Source organism: Podarcis cretensis, assembly GCF_951804945.1.
Source record: "Podarcis cretensis genome assembly, chromosome: 8".
Lineage (NCBI taxonomy): Eukaryota > Metazoa > Chordata > Lepidosauria > Squamata > Lacertidae > Podarcis > Podarcis cretensis.
The window spans coordinates 11,983,178-12,007,244 of NC_137177.1; the positions used below are offsets into that span (position 1 = coordinate 11,983,178).

Consider the following 24,067-nt stretch of genomic DNA (forward strand, 5'->3'; position numbering starts at 1 on the left):
GGGGGGGGGAGGAAATCCCTCATTTTGGCCACTGATCCCTTATTTTCGAGGCTGTTGGTCCCTTATTTTCAAATCTGTAAGTTGACAGCTATGGGACAGGTATGGCCCCCCCAAGGCACTCAGGCTCTTTGGATTCACCTCAGGCCTCTTCGTAGCTACATTTCTTTTTTTCCATTTCACTTTTAATTTGTATACCGCCTTTCTATATTACTATGCACAAGGCGGTTTACAGCAACAAAACATACAACAAAGAACACGGGCCTTGGAATAATCTGATCCAATACAGAAAGTCATAATACAACGTATCTTTAAAATGGAACGGCTTACATCAAATGAAGCAATATTCAGTAATCTAGTAGAATGTAATAGTACACAATGAAATTAACTCTCAATACATGAGCAAATATTAATTAACAATTGCAATGAATAATTAAATTCCTTCCAGTAACACCTTAGAGACCAACTAAGTTTGTAATTGGTATGAGTTTTCGTGTCCACACGAAAAGCTCATACCAATAACAAACTTAGTTGGTTTCTAAGGTGCTACTGGAAGGAATTTTTTTATTTTGTTTCGTCTACGGCAGACCAACACGGCTACCTACCTGTAAATAAATAATTACTAAACCATGACCAATAAAAATAACTGCAGGTCACAATGCATAAAATGCCACAATACATACCAAACCATGTAAAAGGAACACATTGAGAAACAAAGGACACACCACTGATAACATTATTATTATTAAAATCCCTAAATTCCTCTCCTCCCTTCCTACCTGTTACGGACCCTGCATTGCATTTCCCCTTGAGAGTTTTTGCCTGACTAGAATATGCCCTTGAACTCTGATGACGCTACTTGCATAAGATTTCCATATGCTAATTTACACAGAAAGCACTGTATTTAGAAATAATAACTGCAGTAGAAACACAACACATCTTGCTCCAGTAAGGAAGGCAGTGACCAGGGGATCTGCGTGGTTGCTCAGTCTGCTGCCTAGGCAGGGCTGGGTGATGTATCGATACATCGTCCCATGTAGGTTTGTAGACCACACCGTGAGAACCTTTTCAAAACGATTGAGCTGACAATTTATTTCTGAAGCACAGCCTCCAAAACTCCAGGGGGCGGTATAATTGTGAGTTGTCTGGCAGCTGGCTGGCTGCCGTCCCTTTCGGCTCCCTTTCCCCTCCGATGGCAGAACAGTCCCGCTCCCAGCCTCATTGCCTCCCTGCAGCCGCGATATCTCTACCCGATGTAGGAATCGTGGCTGGGCTGCTTCTTCCTTCTCCTCCTCTCTGTCCAGGAATGAATGGAAGGAGTTTGCACTCCAAAGGCAAGGGCTCGTCTTTCTCCGAGAGGAGGGAATCGCATTGCACATGGCACATAGCAAATGGCACATAGCAAATTTTTTTTATATATATATATATATATATATATATATATATATATATACACACACACACACACACACACACACACACACACACACACACCGCCCATCTGACTGAGTTTCCTCAGCCACTCTGGGTGGCTCCCAACATTTATTATTATTATTAGTGATAAAACATTAAACATTAAAAACTTCCCTAAACAGGCCTGCCTTCTGAGGTCTTCTAAAAGTCAGATAATTGTTTATTTCCTTGATATCTGATGGGAGGGCGTTCCACAGGGCGGGTGCCACTACCGAGAAGGCCCTCTGCCTGGTTCCCTGTAACCTCACTTCTCACTGTGAGGGAACCGCCAGAAGGCCCTTGGAGCTGGACCTCAGTGTCCAGGCAGAACGATGGAGGTGGAGACGCTCCTTCAGGTATACCTGCTAATCTCCATGACCACTCTTTCACCTAATCTTCGCCCTTCCGTTATATAGTTCCATGTTTCAGACATTGTGATATATCACTATACAGTATCTTAGTGTTTAGCTGGCGATACCTTGCAATGTCGAAAACCAGATATCGCCCAGCCCTACATCCCAGGTGTTGCTGATGAGCCTCTGCTCCCTTCTTAGGGTTCTTTATCTTCCCAATGGATTTGCACTGGGCAGCCTTTAAACAGAGGACTATCCTTTATATAGCATAACACACACGGGCACTCTAGACAGCCCTGTGCCCTGTTATTCATTCCTCCCATCCCAGCTGCTTTGTGGGGAACTGGAGCTGACTTCTATCTTCATCCTTGCCACTCCCTAGGAGCAGAAGCGCCTTCAGAAGGAAGGGTTTGAGCAGGAAGTCGCAAAGCTTCAACTTCAGATCCAGGCACTGCAGAAGACGGTGGAGATGCAGAGAAATAGTGGTGGCTCCTGCCGGCGGCGTTGTGTAATTCAATGAAAACAGCATCCCTGGAAGTGTCTATGGGTTGAATAAAGTGTCAGGACTTTGGGTGGGAGTGCAGCTAGGAAACCAGGGGATGAACGGAGATCTACCTTATGTTACCATTTAGCTGGTGTTTGCAATCTGTTTGTACACAAAGGAACCCCAACTCTGCCTTTTTAAGACACAGTCTATTTCTAAGGGGTCATCTACAGCTATAAAGCACAGGTCTGAGTGGTTTTCCATTTGCCCCACTCCTTTCCCAAGGAAACCCTGCTCTTTAGTTCTCAATCGAAGCAAACAACAAACCCGAATTGCTGTTTGCACCGATAGAGCACTAAAGAGCAGCTTCCCCCCACCCCGAGGACAAGGGGAAGTGTGGATAAGCCCTAACAAAAGAGCAACACGAAACAGACTGTGACATGAAGACTCAGCCTTGGGCTAGTCACTGTCTCCAGGGGCGTAGCGTGGGTTGTCAGCACCCGGGGTAAGGCAAGTAATTTGCGCCCCCTAACCCGCACACCTGGCACCCCCCCTCCACAGTGGGCGGCGACCCAGTGGCTCGGATTCGCACAGCAGTGAGAGAGAGTGAGTAAGCTAGGTAGGGGCAGAGAGCTGTGAGTGCGAGCGCGCCCCCCCTAGATGTTGCGCCTGGTGCGGCCGGCCCCCCCTGCACCCCCCATGCTACGCCACTGACTGTCTCTCAGCCTAACCCATGAGCGTAGCCAGGATTTTTGCTGGGGGGGGGTAGGACCAATGTGATTGGTCAGCTAGTTAAGTATTTCTATTGTTTTACTTCTTCTAGGGTGGGGGGCAGCTGCCCCCGCCCCCCCTTGGCTATGCCCATGGCCTAACCTACCTCACAGGGTTCTCATGAAGATTAAATCTGTATGCTACCTTGAAGGAAAAGTGGGAAATTAATGCAATAGATATTATCATCTATTTTTTAAAAATAAGTGCATATTATTGGTTTTTCAGTGAAGTTGTACTGTTGAAAAAAGGTAGAAATCAATAAAGTACTATTTCACAAACAGAGATATCACATCGTTTTTCCTGTGGAGTAAGATATGGGGAGAGAGGGTATAAAGCCAGTCAGTATAGATAATACAGAACAAGAAAAACAGCAGCCATTCATGTCAATTCACAGAGCCACCGCCCCAAGCCAACGTATGGAGCAGAGGGCTTTAAATGTTTGCAGGTGGAATTAATAAGAGTCAGTGGCGTAGCGTGGGTTGTCAGCACCCGGGGCAAGGCAAGTAATTTGCACCCCCTAACCCGTGGATTTGCGCCCCCTAACCCCCAGATGTTGCGCCCGGTGCGGCCGGCCCCCCCTGCACCCCCCACGCTATGCCACTGATAAGAGTCAGAAATGGAAACCACACATCTGCAAATGCATCTATTTTAGCTCACTTGGTTGGCCTCAAATTATGAGAAAGCCTCTCCATCAAAGCCAGATGCCAGATATTATGACTGTACCAATTTTCAGTGGAGAAGTCCAAGGGTGTTTTCCTCCCTCCTGCTACTGCCCCCCCCCAAAGACAGCTAATGAGATCCCTGTGAAATAGTTTAGGACTAACAAAAGAGGAAAGTAGAGTTAGTGAGGGAGACTTTGGGACTGTTTGGGGCTGGGTATTTTTAGAGAGATGGTTAAATACAAGGCCCCAAACCTGAGCCACATGGAGTCAATGCTACCACTTAAGAAAGTTGGAGCCCTAAATGGACCATCCGCTCCAGCAATTAGGGAAGAAGGTGGGGCTCATATAACTCATGCATATCATCATCTTGATACAATTTGAATGCAACTCAGCGTGCTGTGGCAGGTTTGGGCTTAAATGCGGGGAAGCTGAGCTGCAAATGCGTGCTCAACTGCGAAGCTCCCTTAAATGGGGTTTCAGAGATGGTGGTGTAACAGGGAGTCCTTGGACCACGTCTAACCTTGACTCCCATAGGTTCAGGTTGAGGTCACAAGGAAGAGACTTCAGCCAGGAGACAGAAGCAAAACAGCAGCCAGTTGGTCTGGTCTTTATTGTTGCAAGAAGACTTCTCGCTACCACGAAGACGAAGCAGCCAGGTCAATGGTTAGATCCTTATTTTAAAGTTTCCCAAAGTTTCCCATAATATAACTCAGGATGCATCATCAAGACATCATAGATATGTCACAGAAAAGGTGTGGCCTCAGGTAGAACCTGAGATCCAGGCATGCCCCTGTCAATCAAATATAGCCTTTCACACTTACCCCATCACAGTACAAAGAAAGGTATTTTAATTATTTTCACTGTCATGATCCTACACTTTGTTGAAGGGAAACTCCCCTCTGGAGTAGAAATCATATACAGTGGTACCTTGGGTTACATACACTTCAGGTTACATATGCTTCAGGTTACAGACTCCGCTAACCCAGAAATAGTGCTTCAGGTTAAGAACTTTGCTTCAGGATGAGAACAGAAATTGTGCTCCAGTGGCGTGACAGCAGCAGGAGGCCCCATTAGCTAAAGCGGTGCTTCAGGTTAAGAACAGTTTCAGGTTAAGTATGGACCTCCAGAACGAATTAAGTACTTAACCCGAGGTACCACTGTATTGAACAGATGAAAAGCTCTTTTATCTGAGTAGGCTGAAAGCAAAGAGTAAGGTAACAGTAACTTCCATCACAGAGCTTCAATATGCTGATGACAACGTAGTGTGTGCATGCTCAGAGGATGACCTCCAAACCATCCTAAATATCTTCGCAGCAGCTTACGAAAAACTTGGCCTATCGCTCAATCCAAAAAACCAAAGTCATCCAAAAAACCAACATCCAACAAGCACAAAGCAACCCCTCTGCAGCGCCACAAATCCAACTCAGTGGTGTAACATTGGAAAATGTTGATCACTTCTCCTACCTATCTTCCCACAAGGGCCAACATTGATGCCGAAATCCAGTATCGCCAGAGCTCTGAGTACAGCTTTCTCCCCATAGAAATGCAGAGTGTTTGAGGAGCGGGACATTCGCAGGGAAACCCAAATGTTTGTTTACAAAGCTGTTGTACTACCAACCTTACTCTATGCTTGTGAAACGTGGAACTGAGAAGATTGATAAAATGAGTGAGTTCGGATGACTTTCTAAGGTTTTCCCATTGAGCCAGTACACAGATACGTTTAACAGTGAATTGCTACATTTGGTATTGACACTTTCCCTGTTTCCCTTCGTTGGAGACCTGGGTTTCAGCGGGGAGTCGTCGGCTCCTGAGCTGAGCTTCCCTTGCAGATATGTACGTTGCTGTTATTTTCACTTGACACTAGAGGATTTGGTTTGACGGGTGAAAAGGCAGCGAAATACCTCTGCGTGGTATTGTGTGCGAGTGAATGGTAATGTGCAGCGGAGACCCTTTGTCTTTGACTCATGTTGTGGAGAGGCAAAACTCGTGGCGGTGGTGGGGAGTTCTCTCACCCCCCTTCCAATTTCCCGGTAGCAGTGGGTGCAGACGTTTCACTGCGCACACGTGTAGGCAACAGGCTACGCGTCCCCGCCCCTCCTACAACCCCTAGAGTCAATATCACTTATTACCATCTCCCCTTTCCTCCGAGGAGCAAGAGGCGGCAGACCCGGGTCTTCCACGCTCCGTTTCATCCTCACAACCCTGTAAGATCCAGAGTCTTTCCCTACCATGGGGAAAAGCTGAGGGTGGGCGAGAGAGATATAGAGACCGGCCACACACACACACACACACGCCGTCTAGGATAATGACTCGGGAAAACTGATCTGGCCTTTCCCACGACCGTGGCAGCGGCGAGAGGAGGACCGGGCAGGCTCCACAGATGGGACTTTCCCCCGGAGAGGGCGAGGCGAGATCGCGTCCTGTAAAAAAAAAAACTCCCCTCCGCGCAGCAAGCGAAACCGAAAGTACAGCTGCGCGTCGGCGAAGCTGGAGCCACGGGGTCTCTAGGCAGCGGCTCCTTCGCTGGATTGTCTCCTCGTCTTCCTGGGGGGAAATCCTGCGGCTCCCTTGCGCTGCTTTCCGCACCAGGACGCGCCTGCGGTGCGCGCCGGATCATCCTCCCTAAACTTCGAAGAAAGGATTGCGTAACGCGTCGGAGGAAGAGGAGGGGTGAGTTTGCGCGGAGGAGTGAAGGGGGGGGGCTGGGAAGGGAGTCTTTTTGCTTTGTCTTAAAAAAAAAAATTAAACAAATAAAACAACACACTGCAACAAACAATTACGATAAACCACAATCTCTTCTGTAATAACATTTGTATCCAGAGGGTGGTGGGGGTGAAAGTCTTTGGAAAACCAAAAAAAATTCCTTCCAGTAGCACCTTAAAGACCAACTAAGTTAGTTCTTGGTATGAGCTTTCGTGTGCATGCACACTTCTTCAGATACCTGTATCTGAAGAAGTGTGCATGCACACGAAAGCTCATACCAAGAACTAACTTAGTTGGTCTTTAAGGTGCTACTGGAAGGAATTTTTTTTGTTTTGACTATGGCAGACCAACACGGCTACCTATCTGTATTTGGAAAACCAAACAAGCTATGATTCAGCCGGTCCCTCCCAAACAAAGCCAGGCACTGTTATTGTAGCGAAATGTTTTGGGAGGCAGCCAACGTTTTATTTTTAGTTCTGTTCGTGCAGGTCCTCTGCGAGGAGGAAAGGAGTCTCCAAACAGAAGCCAGCCCCGACCCCCTAACAGGCTACAGCTGTTTGGGAAATCATGGCTGTTCAAAAGTGCTTTCAGTGGTGTAGTAGAGCCCTTAATTGCCCCCAAAGCAGCGTGATATACCATTTGCACTTGGAGAAACTGGGTGACTGTTCCACCAAATGAAGGAAGCGGGGTTTTCTGAGCCCTGAAAGAATAAAAGGTAGTTGATCAGGGAAAACAAGAGGGGGAGGTGTGTTGCTCTATGAAGTACAGATGCCCTTTGAACAGTGAGTAAAATATGGTTGTTTCACAGTGACTGTCCAGTGTGGAAGTGGAATGTATTAACCTTGAAAATGCCCCAACCTCTAAACAGCTACCGGGACCATCCCTCCAGCCATCTTTGGCAGCAGCATCTTGAAGTATTCTCCCTGTTCTTGACATTGAGTCCCGCCCCCCCCCCCCCCGAGATTTGGGAGCGGGAATCCCTGATCAGGACCTTGTGCAGAGTAGGAATCAACAAGCTCTCCACAACAAGAAAAAGTTCCAAAGTTCTACTGCAAATAATCTCTAAATTTATTACAAAAAAGTTGCAAATACAAATCAACACATTGCTTTTAAACAACTAGCAATGCAGTCCTTTTTTTTTTTTTAGGTTCTTACTTGTTAATACAGTTAAAGAACTATTTTCTTTCTTGTCCCAGAGAGAGATTCAGATAAGCAACTTGCTTCTCAATAAGCTGGCAGTTTCTGAGAGAGACCCAGACCTCCCAAGGATGAGTCACCAATTAAAATAAACACTGAAAATAATTTTCCATCCCCTTGTTGCAGCTATAGCTGCAAAAACACTTTTTCCTTTTTTCCTTTATTGCACTTGTACAATTTTCTGCAAAACAAACATCCTGCAAATGCAGACCACTAAGTTTCATACACAATGCACACAAACGTAGCGTTTTGTGAGTGTTAAACTTATACCCTTTGCAGCATACAGATTCTTCAGTGTCCCCAGTCTCCTTCCTGGCCTGGTTTTGGCTAGAGCTCAGCAAAGCATCATGGAAGAGCCAATGTGCCTGATCGAGAACAATCCCAATGAACAGCTGCGGGTCAACCAGGAAGCCCTGAAGATCTTGCAGAGCATCCAGCAACCCGTGGTTGTGGTGGCCATCGTGGGACTGTACCGTACTGGCAAGTCCTACCTCATGAACAAGCTGGCAGGAAAGGACAAAGGAGGTAGGAACATAAGACATACTTTTGTGGGGTTGGGTATGGCCCACGGCATTTAGCTGCCTGTGGCAGTAAAGCAGATGGTCCCCCCCCGGCTGTTGCCCCATCCCCAAGTTAAATTATGTAATACTCAAGTCTAGTCAAGTGATTTTGGTATTTGAAGCAGAAACTCCTCCAAGCACATAGCAGAAACCACTGCCTGTTCATGACAGCCAAAATCTGCTGCCCAAGGTGACGTTCTCACTCTACCTAACAGTAGGACTGGCCTGTATATTTGCTCTGTGAGCTGGCATTCAGGACCTCCTTGCAGATTTGCAGGAGAGTTGCTTGCAGGTATCTGATTGGCCACTGTGAGACTAGAATGCTGGACTAAATGGGCCAGGCTTTCCTTATGTTCTTCAGTGAAGTGAAGCCTTTCCCATTGACTCCCATCTCTCCCCTCCCCCTCAGTACAAGAGGAGCTTACGCTCTTGACCGATTTATTTTATTTCAACCATTTGTATGCCACTTAGCACAGTAGTTTGTAAGCGGTGTAGAAGGGATGTTACAAAAAGATACAATCAAATCAGTTTAAAATAACCCCAGATCATTCTGCTGGAATAAGAGGCATTGTCACTGAGTGCCAGAAGTTCAACAGTGAGGGGGGAATTGTCTGCCCTCAGCCTGAAGGAAGTTCCATATAACTGAACACACAGTTCCCAGTGGATAGGAGCAGTGTGTCTGAGATATTGGGGGAACCACTCACAGTGAGTCTAGCAAAAATCTCAACGATCAGGCAGGGATATAAGGAACCACCAGAAGGCCCTCAGAGCTGGATCTCAGTGTCAGGGCAGAACGATGGGGGTGGAGGTGCTCCTTCAGGTATACTGGGCCGAGGCTGTTTAGGGCTTTAAAGGTCAGCACCAACACTTTGAATTGTGCTTGGAAATATGCTATGCTTTGAGCACGGACATCTATGTGTGAGCAGATACTCCTGTTTTCTGTACTACTAGGATTCCCGTGCTCTCTGGGGCTGTGATATCACCTGTAATGGTTGTAAGGGGGTTACTTGTATGTAAATTGCCTTCGGTTTAGTTTGATTACTTGCCCAACCATGCTTAGGCTCACAGCTCACCCTCCGTGACCTGTTAGTCACTTGCAGAATCCGTCAGTGGGCGTTTCTTGAACCTCTTCCAGCATAAAAGCTGTTTGACGCCAAGTCTCCGCCTATGTTCCCTGCGCGGAACTCGTCTGCGCACGCAAGGGGAAGGCTGGGGCGTGCCAGCGCTCTCTCCACTAGTTTCTGGTGAAGGGTCTTGGAGCCCTGTCTCCAATTCCTCCATCTCCCTCTCTTCTCTACTGGTGTTATGCTGAATTCCTTCCCCCCTGCTGGTCCCCTCTCCGGCATCGCTCTGGAGCCCTGCCTCCGCCTCTCGCTCTGATGTCAGTTCCCTGACATCACCTATACCCTCAGTGCATGTGTGGACATCCCTGACGGGGTTTGTACGCTATGGGCTCTGGGACCAGGAGGCATGGGGTTGCTCTGACCTCCACATCCTCATCTATAGGCATGGAAGACTGCTCTAAAAAGGCCTTAAAAGTGTACCTGAAACAGTTAAAGCAATTTCACACTACCCAGAAACCTGAGACTTGATACGCATGACGCCTAAGGCACCTTGATTTACCAGCAAGTCAGAAGTGTTGACATTGTATGTTTTCGTTGGCAGTGGTTGAGAAATTGCTGAGCTGCATGCCTCACCACTTCCACCCTTCCCATTTCTACACTGCCCGCTACAGGTTTCTCTCTGGGATCCACAGTGCAAGCAGCCACCAAAGGTATCTGGGTGTGGTGTCGCTCACATCCCCTGAAGCCTGACCACACCCTGGTGCTGTTGGACACGGAAGGGCTGGGTGATGTCGAGAAGGTGAGTTAGGGGTGAGGGCAGCCAGGATAGCTCACCATGGAGCCTTTATCTGCAAGAGGAATTCATAGATCAGGGCCACTCCCTAGTGAGCAGGAGGCACACTAGGATGCAGTGGGAACAGGACAGCACCCCGGGGGCCCCAATGGGTGGAGAGATTTCTGATAGATCTGAGATTTCAGACAAAAAAAATTGCCAACGCTCGCATTCTTGTCCCATGCCAGGAGTGGAAATCAGTGGATATGACCCATGTTGAAATGAACAGGGTGTGATAACATAGTGACAATGCAACTTGCTTACTTGATGCAATTTCCATAATCGATCACATAAATTGTGTAAGTTGCGGAGTTTTGCTGCAGCCGACAGCCAGACAAATAACAGTGTTTGGCAAAAGATGAACTGCAGTGGAATGGAAACAGTGCTGCGTACGACACGTATGGTTTATGATGCCATCTTACGCCCCTAGTGGAGACCTCGGTCCAGTTCTAGCACCTTGTTGCCCAGTAGTTTTATGCTCACCATGCTTCTTTGCAGAGCAACCCTGAGAACGATGCGTGGATCTTTGCCCTCTCCATTCTGCTTAGCAGCACCTTTGTCTACAACAGCATGCACACCATCGACCAGTATGCTCTGGAGAAACTGCAGTATCTTTTTGTAAGAGTGCTCCCTGGCAGAAACACGGGTTAGTGAAGTGTGTGGGAATCCCAATGCTGTGTTGTCTCATCAGGCCCCTGTCAGGTGTGACAGTGAGGGCTCCAGGGTCCTTAAATGAGGGGCAGGAGTCTTTTTAAGTGAAGTCCGAAAGGGCTTCAAATGAAGGAGCTGGAGGGGGAGACTTCTCAGAATGACGCAGGACCTTGTAGAGGGGTCTTTGTAGAATTAGAATTTGTTGAGCTTTATGGAATTGGGAGCATCTGTTAGAGGGATTAAGAGACTCTAGTTCTGTTTGTACAGCCTCCTTCCTCTCCAGTTTGCTGAGCAACTTTTAAGTAAGGTATAGCTGTAAGTTAAAAAACATTATTAAAAGATGGGGGAAAGGAAAAAAAAAAGGGACATATAGGAAAGATCCATCAAAGGGAAAAAAAGACTGGGGTCCTGTTTTGCTGCATGTTTTGATGGTGTGAGGATTCCTTGCATATCCACTTTAGAATTTTTATTTTTTAATTTAGCGTTTTCTAAAACAAAACACCTAAGGAATTGTGAAGCTTAGTGCGGTAAGTGAAAATGCCAAGCCATTCCAAGTCAGGGTGATTTCGATTTCTGTGAGGGCAAATCCAGGTTTAAAAGAAAGGCGCATAGTGCCATTTCACTGCACAATTCAGTGAGAAGTAAAACGACTTGCACCAGAGAACCCTGTGAAATGTAGTTTGGTGTTGGGGGGATTAGACTTCTCCCTTGGCACAGGCTTGGCCAACCTGTGGTCCTCTAGTTGTGGCTGGACTACAACTCCCACATCCCTGACCACTGGCCTGAATCCCCATCCCTGAACAAAAACTGAAAGGGAGAGAGTCAACTGACATTCTCAAGGAAGGACGTTACACAGCCTTGGTGCTGCTACTGAGAAGGCCCTGTCTGGTGCCCCAGTCAATTGTGTCTCGGAAGGGCAAGGGAAACAGAACCTGACTTCTGGTGATGGTCACAAAAAGGTAGACGGAGGATACCAGTATAGATATCACAGATGCAAAACATTGTATGGAGGGACTGTTGAGAAACTATTATTCTATTCTGGGATGGGGGTGGGGAAACATGACTCATTTCCTTAACTGAGTCCCCAGCTACGTGTCTGAATTAACTGAGCATATCAAGGTGAAGACATCGACCAGGCAGAGCAGTAACAGATATTTTGAGATGCCTGATGACTTTGCCTTCTTCTTCCCAACCTTCATCTGGACTGTTCGGGATTTCACCCTGCAGCTGAAGCTGGATGGGTGCCCTATTTCAGAGGACGAGTATCTGGAGCACGCACTGAAGTTGAAGAAAGGTGCTGTGGGGAGCTTTCCTTGCTTGAAAAGATTGGGCCTTGCTGCTTTTGAAGCGGAGGCCTAGTAGGGTTGCTTGTAAAAACAAAACCTGAAAGTGGTTTACAAAAAGAATGCAACGGTGACATTACCAGTACAATTATACAGTTTAAAATTGCATTGCAGGGGGTTGAACTAGATGCCTTCCAATTCTATGATTCTGTGATTCTAAAAAAGGTTCCTAACATGTTTTTTAGAAGTACTTAAAATCCACAATAAGATAAAAACCATATTAAAAAAAACATGTCAACATTCTGCAGGTCTGGATAGGCTTGTCCAAGGAAAAAATGTTTTAGCAGGTGCCGAAGAGAGCATGTTGTTGTTTAGTTGTTTAGTCGTGTCCGACTCTTCGTGACCCCCTGGACCAGAGCACGCCAGACACTCCTGTCTTCCACTGCCTCCCGCAGTTTGGTCAAACTCATGCTGCTAGCTTTGAGAACACTGTTCAACCATCTCGTCCTCTGTCGTCCCCTTCTCCTTGTGCCCTCCCATCTTTCCCAACATCAGGGTCTTTTCCAGGGAGTCTTCTCTTCTCATGAGGTAGCCAAAGTATTGGAGCCTCAGCTTCAGGATCTGTCCTTCCAGTGAGCACTCAGGGCTGATTTCCTTCAGAATGGATGCATTTGATCTTCTTGCAGTCCATGGGACTCTCAAGAGTCTCCTCCAGCACCATAATTCAAAAGCATCAATTCTTCGGCGATCAGCCTTCTTTATGGTCCAGCTCTCACTTCCATACATCACTACTGGGAAAACCATAGCTTTAACTATACGGACCTTTGTTGGCAAGGTGATGTCTCTGCATAGGGAATGTGATTGCCCGATGTCAGTAAACAAGGTGTTCCAAAGTATGGGTTCTGCCACACTAAGAGTGATTTCTTGCCAATGTGCACCTGGTATTGCATGGCAGCTGTGCCAGTTATGCAGATCAAAGCAGTCAAGTGAGCAAATACAGTGGAACCTTGGGTTACGTTACCCTCAAGTAAAGTCAACTTCGGGTTGTGAAAGTGGCAAACCCAGAAGTGTTTCACCGCTCACGCATGCGCAGAAGTGCGAAAACTTCAGTTGCAAAAACTTCGGGATACGGCCGGACCTCCGGAACGTATCCCGTTCGCAACCGGAGGTACCACTGTATATGGTGTAAGGCAGCCTTGCAGGTAAATGGTCCCTAGCTGTTGAAGCACTTTATACTAACGGTATTATGTGTAATTTGATTCTATATTAGATGCCCCCGAAAAGCAAGATCTTCCAAAGAAATTCCTGCGGCAGTATTTCCCCAACCGCAAGTGCTTTGCCTTTGAATGCCCAGCGTCGCGGAAAGACTTGGCCGTCTTGGAGGACCTCCCGGAATCGAGGCTGAGCGCAGAGTTCGTGAAGCAAACACACCGTTTCTGCAGCTACATTTATGAGAACGCCCAGGCCAAAGTGATCCAGGGAGGGCACTTGGTGACTGGGACATGTGAGTAGAAGCAGGGGAAAATATACTGAAAAGGCTCCTGGAATATTCCATATGGGGCAGAGGTTGAGCATCTTTGGCTCATCAGGGTTCCATTTTGACTTATGAGGCCATTTTTTCCAAAACCATAACCGCCTGTCTATTAGCTAATATTGGTCCAATGCATGTGTGACATCAGCTGTTGGGTGAGGGGGGGGCAATTCTATGTTGGCTGCTCATACCAGTTCTCCACACAAAAAACTGGCCCACGCAGCCAGTACAGCAGGATTAGGGCTAATCCTGCTCCATTTTTCTTTAGGAAACTCACCCATGTAGCCAGAACAAGGAGGATTTAACCCTCATTCATCAGGTGATGAGTGGGGAGTTCAATCCTGCTCGGTTTGGCAGGATCACAGCTTCCATTGAAACAAACTCCCCCTGTCCCCTCACTTTAGCAGTGCCTTTCTTCCTGCAAGAGGCTTTGAAGTCCGAACTTCAGAGCACGAAATCGACTGTGACGCCAGGTGATGGTCAAGTGGGTTGCCCTGCCCACTTCTCACATTTGGTACCAAAGGTCAGTTCTCATAAGAATCTGGCCCATGAAGCCAAAGAAAATTCCCAGTCCAAATACTGATCTACTCAGAAGCAAGTCCCATTGGATTTGAGGGAGTCACTCGCAAGTATAGAGAGGATTTAAAAAAAATATTTTTATTTCGTGCAAGAGGCCAAAATTTAGACATTAGTTCTTTGGAGAAGGGTCTGGTGTTCTATTAAAAAAAACACAACTCTCTGGATTTTATGAAATAAAACAGCTGTTGCCTCCATGAGTTCCCTGGATGAAGACAGACAGAAAGTTAATGAAATAAAATAGACAACTGAGTTAGCCTGCCCTCCTCTCCCTTTTGCAGGCCTGGGGAGCCTAGTGGAGACTTATGTGGACTCCATCCGCAACGGATGTATGCCTTGCATCGAGAACGCTGTGGTGGCCTTGGCTCAGATCGAGAACCAGGCCGCCGTGAAGGATGCGCTGAACCGCTATGAGGCAATGGTGGACCTCATGTTGAGTCCTCCCACTGAGGACGTCGCAGAGGTTCTGCAAGTGCACGCTGTTTGCGAAGAGGAGGCCATTCAAGTGTTCCTGGCCCGTGCCTTCAAGGACGATGACCAAGTGCACCAGAGAGAATTAGGGGTACAGGATTCTATGTCTCTTGTGGGAATAGGATGTTGGCCCTATTGGTTGGTTTCCTAAGTTCAAAGAGCCTTTTCTGTCTGCTGCAGAACTCCTGTGCATCCCAGCAAATCCTGGAGCACGTTCTAAGGCAGGGACAGCCAATGTGGTAGCCTTCAGATATTTTTGATTCTTAGTTTCCACCATTCCTGACAATCTCCCATACTGGCTAAGGATGATGGTAGGCTGGGAGTCCTGCAACATCTGGAAGGGAGCATATTGGCTGGCCTGGTTTTAAGCATAGGATGCTGCTCAGGCCTTTTGGACCACATTCTTGCCATCTTGGACAACATTGAAGACTCTTCTGTGACTTCAAGTTACAGGGAAAGATTGGCAGTGGTGGAGAAGCAGTATTTCTGGGAAGCTTGTCCCCCCATTGATCTCCTTTTTAAAATAAAATAAAATACTTTTTTGATATTTTCCCCATTTTTAACAAAAGGAGAAATAGCATCTTAATCTGAGTTGTTCCCCTATCATGTTCATGAGTAAAAGGTAAAGGTAAAGGTACCCCTGCCCGTACGGGCCAGTCTTGCCAGACTCTGGGGTTGTGCGCCCATCTCACTTAAGAGGCCAGGGGCCAGCGCTGTCCGGAGACACTTCCGGGTCACGTGGCCAGCGTGACATCGCTGCTCTGGCCAGAGCCAGAGCCGCACACGGAAACGCCGTTTACCTTCCCGCTGGTAAGCGGTCCCTATTTATCTACTTGCACCCGGAGGTGCTTTCGAACTGCTAGGTTGGCAGGCGCTGGGACCGAGCAGCGGGAGCGCACCCCGCCGCAGGGATTCGAACCGCCGACCTTTCGATCGGCAAGCCCTAGGCGCTGAGGCTTTAACCCACAGCGCCACCTGCGTCCCGAGTAGGGATGGATTAACCTGTCAATTTTGGTTTGTGTCAGTTGCTTGTTTTTCCAATCTTAAATGGGAAAATCTCATTGAGTTTCCAAGGAACAGCAGGGTTATATCATCTGAAATTGCTCCAATTAATATCTGGGCCTGATTCAGAAAGATTGGTTGGAGATTTCCCCTCCAAATTTAGGATGAACCAGATTAGATGGTGGACGATGAAGATCAGGGCTGTTGGAAGGAGTGGACCACCTATGAACTGCCTTGGTCAGCAAAGAGGTTCAGGGTTGGAGAACTCCTGGAACAGGGGATAACAGTCTTTTCTTTATTAGGGAACATCTGCTTTATCTGACTCTGCCCACCTCTCTCCTCCAGAGGCAGCTACAAGAAAAACTTCAAGAGTTGTGCACTCGCAACGAGCAGGCTTCATCAGACCGTTGCCTGGCTGTGCTCATGGAGCTATTCCAAGAAATGGAGGAGAGAATTAGCAATGGGGAATACGCAGTGCCTGGTGGCTATCAAAGGTTCCTCAAGGATCAGAAGGAAGTAGTGGAGAAATATCACCAGGCGCCTGAGAAGGGAGTAATGGTATGTTGCTCATCAACCTTGGCTTCTCTGCTTTTGCATGGGGATTCCTGTTTTCAGTGGGTGCTTCCATATGGGAGCTTAATATTACAACTGGGTCATTTGGATATTGCAAACAAGTCACTGGCAATAGGATTTTAGTTACGTTTTTCTTATGGTAAATCCAGGTTAAGGGGGTAGGGGGGATATGGACTTGCTTTTTGATGGCAGTAACATCAGTCACATGACCTGCCCCATACATTTAAAGCACACAGCTTCCTCCAAGGAATCCTAGGGATTGCAGTAAAACAGTTCCCAGGATTCCTTGGGGAAAGCTGTGCACTTTAAATGTGTGGTGTGGATCATGTGACATGTGAGGTCACTGTGAAAATTGTGTATGCATGAGGATTACCAGTTCACAATAGATACCCATCTGGAAGTGCCCAGAGCTGTGTTTTGTGATTCTTCTCCAAGTTCCAAATGAGCCACCTCACTCTCCCCTCTTCAGGCTTCCCAGGCCCTGCAAGACTTCCTGGAATCCAAGGAGACAGCAGCCCAGTCCATTCTGCAGGCTGACCAGACCCTCACGGACAAACAGAAGGAACTTGAAGGTGAGCTCCTGTCCAGTAGGCTTTGTTTGCCTTGAAGACATACTGGCCCCAACAGGCCATTGTAGCTGCGAAAATATGATAACACAGTAAACAATGGATTGTATCTACAGTTGTACCTCGGGTTGCGAACGTGATCTGTGTGGGAGGCATGTTTGCAACCCGCGGCGTTTGCAGCCTGAAACGCCGCGTCTGCGCATGCGCGTGACGCAATTCGGCGCATGCACGTGATGTCATTTTGCGCTTCTGCGCATGTGCGAGCACGCCGAAACCTGGAAGTAACCTGTTCCAGTACTTCCAGGTTTGGCGCGGTCCGCAACCCGAAAACGCGCAACTGTAATGCTGGTCCTACAGAGTGCACCCAGTGAAGTTAATGAACCTAAGTTAGTCATGTCTGTTAAGTTCAGTTGGTCTACTCTTGAGTAGGACCAGCATTGGACACAACCCACTAAGACTCTGTGTAGGCACAATGGTAGGTATTCATTATCCCAGATGTTCTTGTCCTAAGAAGTTGTGTGAAACAACCTGCGTTGCTGTATCAAGCATCTCCCCAAGTAGTCTGTTGCCTCTTGAGTCGTTCCACCTCAGGTGATGCCAGCGCTGTGCTTTTGGACTAGACCAGCCCTGAATGCAACTGCCCTGAATTCCCAGCTACTCCTCCTACTGTGCTGTTCTCTATCTGGGAGCAGGTTCTGTACCTGCAAGGCTCCACCCCCTTGAGGTGCAAAAGACAGGAGGACTCCTGCACCTTAGGCAGTTCTGCAGAACCTGCTCTCAGGTGGAGAACAGTGCAGTTAGAGGCATAGCTGGGAACCTCCGCTGGCAGAGGCAATATGTTTCTGAATACCAGCTCCTGGGGATCACAAGTGGGGAAAGTGCTGTTGCGGTCAAACCCTTTTTGTGGCCTTTGTATAAGCCTCTGGCTGGCCCTCATGAAAAGAGTTTGGTGGACTAGGTGGGCCGCTGACCTGGCTGAAGCACCCTGCAGAGTCGGAGGAGGGCTCCCAGGAGTTTGGATATGCAGGAATTCCAAATAAATATGCCCAAACCACCAGAACAGTCAGGTGTAACAATTTATTAAAGAAGGGTTCAAACCTAGAGCAAAAGTCTGACAGCTCCCTCTGTCCCCCTGCTCACATCATTCCATGGGACGGACTGCAGCAAGGAGATGGCTTGTCCGCACCCAAGTAAAGATACATACAATCTTCATGGGCTCAGTGGTCTAAACCACTGGGTCGCTTGGGCTTGCTGATTGGAAGGTTGGTGGTTCGAATCCCAGTGACGGAGTGAGCTCCCACTTCTCTGTCCTAGTTCCTGCCAACGTAGCAGTTCAAAAGCACGTCAGTGCAAGTAGATAAATAGATACCGCTGTGGCAGGAAGGTAAATGGCATTTCTGTGTGCTTGGGTTTCCGTCATGGTGTCCTGTTGTGCCAGAAGAGGTTTAGTCGTGCTGGCCACATGACCCGGAAAGCTGTCTGGGGACAAACGCCGGCTCCCTCTGCCTGAAAGCGAGATGAGCACCGCAACCCCATAGTCGCCTTTGACTGGACTTAACCATTCAGGGGTCCTTTACCTTTTACCTTTACATCACATGGAAACACAGGTGCCTGCTATTAACCATTGCCTGGGGTCTCTTGGGAACACAAGTGGGTGGTTTTAACCATACCTCCCCCTCTAGCTATGCCTGGGGCCTGTGAATACATCAAAGCATGTGAAGCACACACAAGCTCAGTGCTGCAGCTGCTACCGGTTAGGCAGGGGTCATCTTGACCATCAATATGCAAAGTTTCCAGACCAGCTTTACCTTTCAGTTCAACACACCAGGCCTGATCCAGGAGGTTGTTCTTATGTTCTTCATTACAAGAGGACACTTCATTAAGTATTGCTTGCATGACGAGCAACACCTACTTAACATTTCCTCTTCCACCCAGCTAATGTGCAGGAGCTCTGACCCACTAAATTATAGGCCACTCTAAAGAGCAGGGCTCATTGCAGGGCAGGGAATGGGATGGCTATGACCTTCTGGAGGTGGCTGGACTGCATCTCCCATCCCTCACTAATGGTCACATTGGCTGAGACATGCTGAAGACCCAACTGAGATCTGGAAGGCCCCCTCTGTTCTACAGCTCAAAAAACACCACTGGTGGGAGAAGACATTCCTGCTAACGGTGTTCCTCCCCCACTATAGTGGAGAAAGCCAGGGCTGAGGCCGCCAGGCGGGAAGCTGAGCTGCAAAAACGGATGCAAGAACAGGCTGAGCAGATGATCCGGGAAAAGGATCGGAGTTATGAGGAGCACAAGCGCCAGTTGTTGGCCAAGATGGATGAAGACAGGAGGGCCCTCCTGGCTGCGAATGAGAGATTGTTGAACCAGAAGCTCCAGGTAACAGCCCTTCTCTGCTCCCATATTGTTTGCTTTTCTTAAAAATGAGGTTTCAATACATGCAGTTCCTTATGTGTAGGTCTCATGATCAGCAAGGGCACACCAGTAAGTGGAGCCTAAGGGGGCCCTTCAGAACTGGTGTTTCATTGTATTCTGCAACATGTTCTTGACACAATGGTTAGTGCACTAGGGATGGCTATATTATTCTATAGGCCACAGACACACCATACATCGAAAGCCCTGGTGATACCACTTTGAACATCCGCAGCTTCCTTCAAAGAATGATGGGAGCTGTCTTTGGTAAAGGATGCCGAGAGTTCTTTTGGAGGCCCCCAGAGCTATAATACTCAAAAGTTCCCTGTGAAAAGGGATTGATTGTTAAACCCCTCTGGAACCACCCTTCATCTTGCTTCCTTGGCTAGAGAGTGGAGCATGTATAGAAGCTAGCCTACTGTCAGACGCAGGTCTCCGTTGTTGGTGAAGTTGACTCTTCAAGGAAACGAATATGCAACTTGGCCTTGTGGTCTCAGCAACACTCCCCAGTAGGTCTTGCCCCATGGAAGGGTTGCCAGGACTGAAGGTCCCTGTCTTCCACCCTCTCTAAGGCTCCTCCTCTTCCTGGATGTTTCCCAAGCACTCTCAAACTGCATTGGCATGCCTCTGGCCTCTGCTTAGCCCATCTCGGAGACCACTGGTTCTCAGAGGCAAGTGGAGAGGGGAGTTTGTCGCAGCAGGAGAGGGAGACTTCTTGGGTTCTTCAGCCATCCCTTGACCACCTCCGCTCCTCTGCTTCAGCCTCAGAGTCTGAACTGCTCCCTGTCAGGTTCTTCCTGCTCACTAAACCCTGTGCCCCTTCAGCATCTGACACCTTCTCCTGTCCAGCCAGTCCCTGACACCTACTATACAAGGCTACAAAATTTACATGAATTACTCCAACCACTTTTGTTTCTGTCCCCTCCCATCACTGACATGTGCTCTCTGGAAGATGGTCCAGAAGGAAATGTGGCCCTCCTTGCTTAATGAGCAGGGGATGAAACATGTTTTTGTTCAGTCCTTGAAAACTTCCATGGATCCTGGGATCTACTGGGAGCTGGCAGCTCTGGGTTCTGTTGTAGACCAGTTCCATCTGTTTTGTGATCCTCTATGCTCCCCCCCCCCTCTCTCTCTCACACACATGTGTTACAATTAACAGATGCTGATTTTGTTATGCATCTCTCCACCCCCTTCCTCTGACAGGAGCAGAGGCGTCTTCAACAAGAAGGGTACCAGCAGGAATTCTCAAAGCTTCAGTCTCAGGTCCAGAGCTTGGAGTCTCAGATACAGCAACAGAGGAGTCAGAAAAGAAGAGGATGTGTCATCTCTTGAGGACTGCATCTCTGAACAGCCCTGATGGACTGAGTGAACGAAGGGGAAATCCTGGCCTGGCTTCAGGGCTGTGGATGTGGTTCAGCTGGGATGGGAAAAGGAGAGAGCTCTACTTTGTACCTCTTTTAATAGATATTTGCAGTGTGCCTATACACGTGTACATGATAATTTTTTTTGCTGCATTTTCAAAAGAGCCGGGATAGGTCGCAGAACGCAGGTTTCTGTGTAAAGATTAAGAGTACAATGGTACCTATGGTTACAAACTTAATTCGTTCCGGAGGTCTGTTCTTAACCTGAAACCATTCTTGACCTGAGGTACCACTTCAGCTAACGGGGCCTACCACTGCCACCGTGCAATTTCTCTTCTCATCCAGAGGTAAAGTTCTTAACCCAAGGTACTACTTCCGGGTTAGCGGAGTCTGTAACAAAAAGTGTTTGTAACCTGAGGTACCATTGCATTGTATCCAGGCTTACAATGCAATCCTAATCATATTTACTCCAAAGTAAGTCCTGTTGTATTTAGTGAGGCTTCCTCCAAAGCAGAGTTAGGGCTGAAGTCTTAGACATGTTTAGAGCAGGTGAAGCCAGTTGGACTTAAGTTAGACTAACATGATTTCAACAAGTTTACTCTAAGGCTGTAGTTCTAACTTCATTGATTTTAATAGGACTTGCTTTTGGTACAATTCGATAATCTTTATTGTCATTGTCCCATACAGAACAACAAGTAGGCTTGGTGAGGGTTGTATCCTAAGCTGGGCTCCAACCCAAGATTTTCAGCTTGAAATTATCTGAAGGCAAGTTAAGTGTGTGGAAAACCTATTTGGTTTAGATGTTTGGAACTGACCACTGATTTTTCTATCCATGAAACTCAGAAGGATGGGTTTTAGGAAATGGGAAATAGAGGTCATCCACCATCATCCCACTCGTTTATTTCAGTATGTATGTCATTATTCCTGAAGGGCATCCTTTATCTCGGGCAAATTCACTGCACCTGTGTACTGACTTCTGTTCTAAACAATTACCTGTGTCTGTGTGGAGTGAATCAGTCTTCAGGGGGCGTTTACAGTGTTGTCTATGGTTGTACACTGAACTGCATTTTGATATGGATGGTGCTAATATAAAACCAGATGGTTGGATCCATCTCTTAGGAAGAAGATAGGAAGCTGCCTGATACATAGTCAGATCACTGGTCCATTTGATTTTGTCTGCACTGACTGGCAGCAGCTTCCTGCAGTTTCAGATAGGGACATTCCCAGCCCTATCTGGAGATGCCAGGAATTGAACCGGTGACCCTCTGCATGCTAAGCAGCTCCTCTACCACTGAGCTACGCCTTTGCCCCTCTCCCGCATTGCTAAGAACACTCAGAATCAGCTATGTGATGGGGCTGTTGCTGCCCAGTCCACATGTACAAAGCAGCTAAGGTGGAGAATCCCTCATATTTGGCTCGTGGTGCTGGGTGTTATTAACTGGTCTGCAGCCAAAGATGGGTAAATGTGTAGCTGATGTGCTTTTGCAACCTCTGAATTCCTCACCCCAAACCCAGATTCCTGGCATCCCTTCACCCATCAGTGATCTGCACTATTGACAAGGGAAGGTGGGAGGAATCTAGTCAGTTTGCTGGACTGGGGCTGCTGTCAAGTCTTTTGAGCTGAACCCCCTCTCCCCTTGTGCAGAATGAGTAGGGGGGGATATTATGCACACTTACTCTGAAAGTATTGCAGCCCGAGACCTGTTACTATGAGAATTGTACTGAAAATGTGCATGAAGTGCTTGTGTGTTTCAGTATTATTTTGAAACGAAAGCTTCTGTCTTTGAATTCTCCTGCTTTGTGTTTTTATTTTGGAGAATTGTTGTACCAGCTAGCATTGCCAATTCTACCCCATTCCAGGAAATCGGGCAATCAACACTCTTGCTGAGGGAAAGAGTTCAGTGATCTCAGTACTGCTACAGGTTTTGTGTTGGGGAGCCATTATTTCCCAAGGTTAGGATACCGAGTTAAATCTTAAAACTAAGACAAGGAACTAGTTGGTTCTCAATATGACAGTTGAGCAAGCAGGCACAACTGCCTCATTTGCTTGTGAAGCAATTTCTCCCTTGAGAAAGACTTGCGGTTACAGCTGATTGCGGCTAAAAGGTCACCTCTTTGGGTCTGCTCAGTTTGGACTGTCACAGCTTTCCCCATCAAATTCAGACCCTAAAATTTAAAGGGTGTTTAGTCAAGTTAAAGGAAGGCGGGAAGTTATGAGTATGGTTGGGTGAGGAAATAGTAAAAAGTGAGGTCAGAGAGATATGAAATACAGGATTGTGGCAATTCTGAGGACGCATGGTGAGAGACAGGCAGAGGGGTGCAAAAAGGCAAGGGGGAAATGAGTGGCTGCTGGTTCCTGCCCCATCAGGGCAACATTTGGGGGCAGACATCCAGGGCCCAGGGCCAGGCTTGCTACTGCAAAAGACTGAGGGTGTGTGTTCACATTACTGCCTCAAAGTGCAGTGAAGTTGTTGAGGGATTTTTGTGTGTGCGCATTTCTCATCTCTCTTTCTCCCTGTTCCTTTTTATCTGTAAAAGAAAATAACAAGCATTTGAAACATTCAGAAATAATAATTAAAATCAACCGTAATCTAAAACCAGATTTAAACACATGACAGGCTGGATATTCAGTGCGCTCATAGGCCCCCCTCCCAGGTTGGTCACCCCTGCTCTGGTGCCACAGAATAATGTTGCACACCAGCTCAATCTGAGGTGCAGGGTTCAATTTCCGTGGAATGAGGGTCAGTGGTGACTGTGGGGTCTTTATGATATATGGTTTATTTGCATATATAAGGTAAAGGACCCCAGGATGGTTAAGTCCAGTCAAAGGCGACTATTGTTGCACAACCCTCATCTTGCTTTCAGGCCAAGGGAGCCGGCATTTGTCCACAGACAGCTTTCCGGGTCATGTGGCCAACATGACTAAACCACTTCTGGCACAACGGGACACCATGATGGAAACCAGAGCGTACCTTCCCGCTGCAGCGGTACCTATTTATCTACTTGCACTTGCTTTTGAACTGCTAGGTTGGCAGGAGCTGGAACAGAGCAACGGGAGCGCATCCTGTTGCGGGGATCCGAACCGCTGACCTTCTGATCGGCAAGCCCAAGAGGCTCAGTGGTTTGGACCACCCCACCACCCCATTTGCATATTTACGTATTTGCGTACACGCCCACCCACTCTGACAACAGAAATCAAGCATGGCTTTCCTTCCCTGGCTTCCGCCTGAAGGCTGCTTCCAACTCTCACACATGACTCTGCTGCCCCTACCAGCCAGGTGATTGAGGGGGAGCACCCATTTGGCACAAAGCTACTTCCCTTTGTTATAGGTAAAGGTAAAGGAACCCCTGACTATTAGGTCCAGTCACAGACAACTCTGGGATTGCGGCGCTCATCTTGCTTTATTGGCCGAGGGAGCTGGCGTACAGTTTCCCCAGTAAGTCACCAAGAAGATGGCCTGGCTAGTTCATACCAGATTTTAACCCTTGCTGTGGGTCTAGGAGCCCAGGAATTAGGGCTCGGGCATTATACAGACTACTAGTAAAGGTAAAGGGACCC

At 47.6% G+C, this 24,067-nt stretch overlaps 2 protein-coding genes across 3 annotated transcripts in view; both read left to right on the plus strand.

The window, feature by feature from the left end:
• LOC307223397 (uncharacterized protein) overlaps positions 1-3,335 on the plus strand; it is a 33,407-nt gene extending 30,072 nt beyond the window's left edge. The window contains exon 21 of the mRNA XM_079989367.1: positions 2,185-3,335. Coding sequence (XP_079845493.1) covers positions 2,185-2,322 — 138 coding nt within the window. The 3' untranslated portion in view covers positions 2,323-3,335. The remainder of the gene's footprint in view (positions 1-2,184) is intronic.
• Positions 3,336-6,941: 3,606 nt separating this feature from the next.
• LOC307221165 (guanylate-binding protein 1-like) lies at positions 6,942-22,296 on the plus strand. 2 transcript variants are annotated; one of them, XM_079985498.1, is made up of 11 exons: positions 6,942-7,204; positions 7,899-8,144; positions 9,915-10,042; positions 10,574-10,721; positions 11,808-12,020; positions 13,280-13,513; positions 14,398-14,678; positions 15,935-16,147; positions 16,632-16,734; positions 18,921-19,114; positions 20,351-22,296. In XM_079985498.1, exons 1-11 carry the CDS (start codon positions 7,180-7,182, stop codon positions 20,477-20,479), a joined length of 1,914 nt encoding a protein of 637 aa, XP_079841624.1. In that variant the 5' UTR covers positions 6,942-7,179; the 3' UTR covers positions 20,480-22,296. The 2 variants fall into 2 exon arrangements, with proteins under 2 accessions (XP_079841624.1, XP_079841625.1); XM_079985499.1 differs by having other exon boundaries at positions 6,943-7,204; positions 10,574-10,683; positions 11,815-12,020.
• Positions 22,297-24,067: the final 1,771 nt, after the last annotated feature.

What these genes read in the sequence shown, in the direction of transcription:
- LOC307221165 (XM_079985498.1), top strand. Translation starts at nt 7,180, where the DNA reads ATGAAGTACAGATGCCCTTTGAACA. An exon ending in GTACAGATGCCCTTTGAACA is followed by an intron (nt 7,205 to 7,898) that starts GTGAGTAAAATA and finishes TACCCTTTGCAG; the next exon opens with CATACAGATTCTTCAGTGTC. An exon ending in GGCTGGGTGATGTCGAGAAG is followed by an intron (nt 10,043 to 10,573) that starts GTGAGTTAGGGG and finishes GCTTCTTTGCAG; the next exon opens with AGCAACCCTGAGAACGATGC.